The sequence below is a fragment of the Montipora capricornis genome, chromosome 12, assembly GCF_036669925.1.
Source record: "Montipora capricornis isolate CH-2021 chromosome 12, ASM3666992v2, whole genome shotgun sequence".
NCBI classification, from domain to species: domain Eukaryota; kingdom Metazoa; phylum Cnidaria; class Anthozoa; order Scleractinia; family Acroporidae; genus Montipora; species Montipora capricornis.
Genome location: NC_090894.1, coordinates 17,656,840 through 17,664,339, shown reverse-complemented (window position 1 = coordinate 17,664,339; position 7,500 = coordinate 17,656,840). Strand labels below are relative to the sequence as shown.

The 7,500-nt window shown below is 39.6% G+C and overlaps 2 protein-coding genes across 2 annotated transcripts in view; one reads left to right on the top strand and one right to left on the bottom strand.

Moving 5' to 3' along the window:
* Positions 1–4,041, bottom strand: part of LOC138026046 (serine/threonine-protein phosphatase PP1-beta catalytic subunit) — a 16,740-nt gene extending 12,699 nt beyond the window's left edge. Inside the window, exons 1-2 of the mRNA XM_068873230.1 lie at positions 3,934–4,041; positions 3,728–3,856 (exon numbers count right to left, since the gene is read on the bottom strand). Of these exons, the coding sequence (XP_068729331.1) occupies positions 3,728–3,856; positions 3,934–3,985 (181 nt within the window). The 5' untranslated portion in view covers positions 3,986–4,041. The remainder of the gene's footprint in view (positions 1–3,727; positions 3,857–3,933) is intronic.
* Positions 4,042–4,057: 16 nt separating this feature from the next.
* LOC138026047 (uncharacterized) overlaps positions 4,058–7,500 on the top strand; it is a 17,276-nt gene continuing 13,833 nt past the window's right edge. Inside the window, exon 1 of the mRNA XM_068873231.1 lies at positions 4,058–4,213. Coding sequence (XP_068729332.1) covers positions 4,098–4,213 — 116 coding nt within the window. The 5' untranslated portion in view covers positions 4,058–4,097. The remainder of the gene's footprint in view (positions 4,214–7,500) is intronic.

Below are 7,500 nucleotides of genomic sequence, written 5' to 3'. Positions count from 1 at the left end.
CGACAAAAAAGGACCATTAATGTTATTTCTCAGGAGTCACAAGACTGTGGACCTTTTATGCCTCGCTGAAATACCATGCAACAATTATGAAAGACTGAAAGTTTTAGTTAGAACTTTTAAACTGTGTAGTGCACTTGAAGTTTGTTAAAATGACACGTTCCACGTTTCACTGACGGTTTACAAATGGTTTATGTGTGACTTAAGATGGTTTGCAACGGTTTTCAATGGTTAATCACGTTTTACAGCCAATTGAAATAAAAGTCACAGTGATTCACTATCTCTTACTTCCACGACGAAATCGCGAAAAACTGATAAAAACTGTCGGTAATCTGTTGTAAATCGTGCTAATCCTTATGTTTGTCAACATAAATCGTGTTCGATTTAAAAGAATGAAAAAAGAAACAACCTATATAGATAAAATATCGCTAACAATGATCTGTAAAGGCACCCATGCGCTTCTTAAAAATAGCACCAAGGTAACAGTCACTCTGTGGTTTGCTTAGAGGTCTAGCATGCAATATCGGGTGAGCAAGAACAGCGTGCCTGATGTTTTTGGGCAGGTTCGAGTCTGGCTTGCAGACAAACTAACTTTTTTTTTCTTACTGTAATTATCCCTTCAATTTATACCAGCCGATGCATTTTCTATATATGTTTTGTAATGTTCTGCCTTTACATGTAAGCGTATTAAAATAATTACAATGTAGTCAGGCATAAGTTTGTTTTTTTTTCCGTCTTCCACGCAGCAGAACTCTCTCGTAGTTAACAATGCATCCTGCACTTCGTACAGGCTTATGATAAGTGATTTTTTTTATTCATTTTATATACTGTAAATTAAATAAGCACATTTCTTCTGTTTTCTATGAGTTCACTGATAAATGACCAGGTTTGCTTTGAAAGCATTAAGCTTTGAAACGTTTGTGCACAGCTTTATTGTCATGATTGCTATACATGACGCTGTGAGTAACACCAGTTGAAGCTCTCAGACAATCTTGGACAGAATAAAATGGAACAGCAAACCCCCATCCCCCCTAAAGCAAGGATGAAGCTGCGCAAAAGCCAAAACGCGCCATTTTTCCATCCTTGATTTGAGGGGGGAGGGGGGTTTCAAATTTCCCATCTATTTTGTCCAAGATTGTAGCTTTTGTATTTATTGTAAATGCCATGTCTTGCCAAATGGCAAATAAATCAGCTACGATAATTTGCGTAACTGGCACCAGAACGTTCCCAAGTGGGCTGGTAAACTTTGACGTTTGAGTGTCAAAACGTTGAATTTTGATTGGCTGACAGAACATGTTTTTGTCACGCGTGTGGATAGGTAGTTGCAAGTGACAGTATGCAACATGGAATCAACCTCATAATACTTCCAGCCTGCCATTTCCTTTCCTTTATCTTAGTTCAGACAGTAATTAAAACCACATTCTTTGTTGTTCTCATGTGTGATGGTAGTTAAAACCAAAAAAATTAACATCTCAATTAAATCAACACTTCATGCATAAAACCTTTTGTCCATTCTTGCTCTTAGACCTTAAGACGCGGCTACTTGAGCGTTTTTTTGCTCGCACTGGTGATGCGATTTTTCAAACTTTGTCGCGTCGCCAGCGCGAGATGAAAATCGCATGTGTAGCCACCCTTGAACTGGCGACGCGACAGGTGAAAAATCGCAAGAAAAAAGTTGCCAGAGTAGCCAATGAAATTAAAGTAGGAATGTTTGTTTATAGCGCCCAGGTCTCTTGAAGTATGCGATTCGCGCGGCCTTCGATTTGTCGCCAAAGTTTGTCACAAGTGTAGCCACCCTGGCGCACAGGCGATGCTACAAAATCTGAAAAAAATCGCATCACCAGTGCGAGACAAAAATTGCTCATGTAGCCGTGGCTTTATACACCTGTAGTGTGAAGCATTTTTGAAATTATCTTTCAACTTAATCCACACAAACAAACTTCAAGAAAAGTTGGGAAATTACAGCCATTATCGAGGGCAAATATTCTCTCCAATGAAAAGGAAAGCCAATGCTCCATCAGAGATGTATCCAGGTTTTCAAATTTGGTCTCTGGACCCCTTTTTGAAAAATTTGGGGTCCACTGCAAAATTTTGGGGGTCCAGCTAATTAATGTTCAAGAATTAATAAATTATGCGATCTATTGCCTCTTACAAAGGGTCGCACAAAACAAAAATTTAACATACTTTGCCTTTGGATTCTCTGTCAGTTCCCTCATGATAAGCAAACCAATGCTTGAAATTCACTTGGAAAGCATGCAACAAACTGAACTTCGACTGAAATGTTTTATCACTGGCGGCAGATCGAAAGTGTTGCCGATTGTCTCACCTAAAAAGCAGCTCAGATCATGTCACGCAGCACGTACAAATTCAAAACTGAACTTCTGAAGCTGGACATAATGGCTGACAAAATGAAATTATTCGACCAAAAAAATCCGAAAATAACAGCTTACCTTGAAATTTTAGGAACTTAATCATTTCTCCGTTGTGAGAATGTTCAATTTCCTTGTGAAATAAGCTGTTTGCATGTTTTTCCTGGAGTTCGTAATTTGCATAAACATTCAATTTCTTTTCTGCGTCCAACTGGACCCTTTGTTCCATGTTCTATGCATCCAAAAAGAAAACGAGTGACGCAATGACGCACTCCGGATACATCTCTGCTCCATAGAAGTCAATAACTGCACACCAGCTGAGGAATACTTGTACCCCCAAAAACAATTTCCTCACCCTAACCCTTCCTAAAACCCTGGTCAAATGGACTCGCAAGTAGATGCAAGTTCACAACTTGCATCTACTTGCGACTCTGTTTGGCCAGGGCTTGCGTGCACTTGCGATAACTTGCGCTCACTTTGGTCAAGATCAAATTTTCCTGCAAGTCGACGCAAGTTTTTCACCGTTTGGCCACCCAACCCAAGTTGGTTGACCAATCAGACTAAAGCCCTGGTCAAACGGACTCACAAGTAGATGCAAGTTCACAACTTGCGTCTACTTGTGACTCCGTTTGGCCAGGCCTTGCGTGCACTTGCGTTGACTTGCGCTCACTTTGGTCGAGATCAACGCAAGTTGGTTGACAAATCAAACTAAAAAAAAAAGGTTTTGTTTTGCGACTTGCGTGTACTTGCGAGTCCGTTTGGCCACCCAACGCAAGTCTCTACGCAAGTTCAACTTGTGGCTACTTGCGAGTCCGTTTGACCAGGGCTTAATACTAGCAGAAATTCAGAGGATATAGAAAGAATATTACTCTCCATATTCCATTCTAAAACGCAGAACCCAACTTATTCATGTCTCTCCTACTACCTAAACTTGTCTATATGTCAAGTCATGTACTGTTTTAAAACGTCACAAGAGATTCCAAAAACAAAAAACTCGCGACCTTTCAGAAGGAGTTTTAGGTTTCTACGGCCAGAGTTGAGAAAGCTAAATTACCGTAAATAAGACTCGTTATAAATTTCCCTAAACCTCTGATCATCTCTACAAATCGTTGGATCAAAGTGATTTCATGCTTGAGGTTATTTCATGCCAGTTGACCTAAGAAATCCAACAAAATAAAAACAGAAAAAAATACCCTCATTATGTCCATCTTAGTCTCCATTTCGAATAAGACGGAGGACTTTTCTGTCGATGGAAATTGAACAAGTAAAGGCACATGTAAAATTGTCACGCGGCCTCGCTTTAATAGTGTCATTTGCATTGAGCTATTAATGGTTTTCGGAAAACCTCAAAGCAAACTTACCGCAAATTTTCAGAGGCGCTTCTAACTCCAATAGAATGGGTTGGTTCAAAAAGATCTCTCTTGACTTCAAACATAGTCCGCGAACTTCGGATTCTGCTAGTTGCACACTCTTTCCTGGCCTACCGCGAGCTGTGAAAACAATGATAACGTTTTCATCTTGCCCATGGAATATGAGAGGAACCAAAAATAAGCATAAGCTTTCAAACCTTCCAACAAGCGGGATATGATACTGTCCACATTCAGGTCGCTCTCCGCCATATCAACTACAAAATAATTTCAGGTCAACGACAGTTCAGGAGTCTGACATCCTTATTAGGATTTTTTTGCCGTATTTGGTAAAACAGATCAGGTGACTTTTTTGGACTTCAAGATGGCGCTTGAAGTATGCAGAGATTGCTTGAAACTTTGGAGAGCATGTTCACTTCAAAATCTTCTTCGGATTTCCAGTTTCAGAGGACTAAAAGCCAGCAGGGTACTTGTGAAAAGGTACTTGAAGTTACGTGTTTGTTGTCTAATTTATTGTTGTTAGTTTTAAGCTAAGTTTACTTCTCTTATTACCCCTATAACTTCTAGTTCTTTTCCTTTTCTTTCCATCTGCATCCATATCCATATGCATACCGTATCCTCTGCATCCTCTTCTCTAACACTAACTAACTTTATGTCCTCTTTCACTACATCCATAAATCTTTTTTGGTCTTCCTCTAGGTAAGTCCTCCCTGGCAGTTCCAACCTCAGCGTCCTTGTACCTACACAGTGTATTTACTATCCTTTTGGGGTGTAGGTTAAACCCTAACCCATCAATGTGGCCCAGGTTCGATTGGGGCTGGACAATCTGCAAGCCAGCGAGCCATGCGAATTTTGCATTTAAGTCTTAGAACCCATTTCAAATAGCGCTGATAAACAGTTATTAAGGCTAAGCACCCATTTTAAAACAGTTCGCTTTCAATAGATGTGTGACTCACATGGCTAAGAGTTAGGGTTAGGGTTAGGTTACATTGTCCTACCTCGGTTCGATTCCCAGTCTTGGCATCATATGTGGGTTGAGTTTGTTGGTTCTCTACTCTGCACCAAGAGGTTTTTCTCCTGGTACTCTGGTTTTCCCCTCTCCTCAAAAAACCAACATTAATTTCAACTTGATTTGTGTTTATTGTTGATTTCAGTTTATAGTGTCCCCAATTAGTGCTCCAGCGGTGGAACAACTGGACACAAGTGATTCCGTAGAAATAGAACTTGTCATCAGTGCTGGAAATAATTTTTCTTTAGTCACAGGACATATGTCCTTACAAATCTTCCTTTTGGTCGGACATTTGACAAATTGGACCGGACATAATTTATTGACTGACAACACCTTGAAGAAGAGAACTCAAGATTTGCTGGTGAGATGTTTGGTCATAGTGTCCGATCATAATGTGAAATTGGCCGGACATTTTCAAAATTTGGTCGGACAATGTCCGATGACCGACTGTTATTTCCAGCACTGTGTCATAGATTTCCCATGAAACTTCGCACACTGTTGTGACATGTCAAGGAGATGATAAAAATGTAATAAAAAAGGGGGGTCTCCATGCTTGTTTTCCTGGTACAACTCTGACAAATACGGCTATTTGGGACGTATACAGCTGTTTCGAGAAAGGTTGTCTTACAAACGAGGAGAAACTTACGCAACAATGTCGAAAGTTTGTATGGGTAATGGAGGTTTTACAGCTGAATGATTGAAGCTCAAGGTGTTTCAGCGTGTAGAAGGAAACACCACAAACCTGTGAATTCGTAATTTCTCTTGCCTTCTTGCTCAACACCGTGAACCTCAATCAAGCAACGACAAATTCTTACTACCCATAATACCAATCGGCATTGTCGCGTACGCTTTTACACTTTTGTGGGACAACCTTTGTTGAAACAGCTGTATTTAATATGGACCCCAGGTCCATGGACTACCCCTGTGGACCACCCCTCGTTTTGTAAAGAAGTTACCAGCCGAAAAATCTTTACACGAAGGAGAGAAGTAATCCTTGCACTGATCTGGACAATTACAAGAATGATAACATGGGTGACAAATAACTAATTTTGGCATCAAATTTCAGTGGTAATTTATAAGTTCACATGTGAAATTACAATGTTGCCATGGCAACTTTTCCTACAGTGCCAAAATGGTGTCCAGGTTTGAAAATTAAAGGGAAAGTACAGTCTAGAAAAAGTTTCTCTGAATCGGAAGTTCTTTACATGTATTGTCATAGTTGACCACTCATTTGTACTAAATGTGTTTAAATAGCCAACAATAACGCCTCAAAAACAAGCAAATTTAAATTGACATCCGCCATCTTTGTTTTTGTATTTGCAAATGAGGCTATGACGTAGAAATAGTCAAGGATTTCTCCGGATGACTAAATGTACTTGATGTAAAGAAGAAAAATAGGTCCCTCCGGGGACATGTGCTTACAGGTAATGAATGGTCCACCATTAACAGTCTGATTGTTGACATCTTTTTGTAATGGGCGTTGACAGTGAATGCTTGTGGCACTGCCACATTTTAACAGGGAACTGGACAAAACGGCAATTATTTTTGAATTCCTGGGGAAAAGTTTGTAATTTAGATAAACTTTTTCTAGACCGTACTTTCCCTTTAAGGAATTATTTGTCACCCATGTTATTAATAGCTAATCAAATGGTATACTTGTGACATTAGGGAATAATTTCACTTGCATTTTGTCCAAAATCAAATAATTTCCCTCGCCTAAAGGCTTGGAAAAATATTGGATTTTAGACAAAATGGTTAGGGTTAGTCCGTAATTTCACCCTTCACCATTTGATTACCCATACTTACATGTATCTCTTAGAGACCCTGGCAACGAGGTTGGTGGCTCCAACTGCTCCTCCAGTTGGTGGCTTTAGGGTTAGGGTTAGGTGGCTTTTTTGAGGAAAAGGTAGTCTAAAATCAGATCTGTCTGTAAAATTCCCATGACATAGGCTTAGTATGGAAGTTGTTCGCTCCTAATCATGGGCTACCCAAACATTGCTACAGACCCCTTCAAATAGTCATTGTCGAGTTCCTTAAACTCTACAGTTTTATTTTCTTTGCCAAGTGTGCTCTATTTAACATTTCTTCGTCTGGTTCGACTCGCAACCATATTATTTTGGTAAATCATGTGACCAAAATTAGAGGTAAAGGGGGTGTGTTTGAAAAATATAAACACTCTCAAGGGGGGTACCTTAAATAATAAAAACAACAATTGTCATCATATATGTAGCCAATGTAAACACAAGTTAACAAAATATAGTATTCAAGACTGTCAAATGGGGTTGACAGGCTCACATGACTCCCTTGTATGTGGTCTGGTTTCCTATTCCTTTGTCACAATTTTGCTCTCTTGAGTACATATTTGAATGGACCCCTCTTTTGGGTGCTTCCAGTAAGATTTCAGTTAGCAATGGTTTTTGTTCTATGAGACTTTAGATTTGGACCCTTATACTACTGTATGGTATTTTTTCTTCCAAGAACAGAGTTCATCTTGATGATATATTAGTTTCTTGGTGTTGATTTTCTCTGCAGCGGACGTTTCGTCCAGTGATTTCCCATTCTATGTCCGGTACTTTGAAAATCATGGGACAGTTCCCACCTGTGAAAAAATCGCCTCTTCCTTTCTTTTCCTGAGTTTTTTACATCACTGAAATGCATGGCAGAGGACTTGGACTAGTTGCACATGTGCCTTCCAATATTGAAGTGATGTCCAGATTTCCATTGAAAAAGTTACTTCAAAGAACCATCCATGCAACGT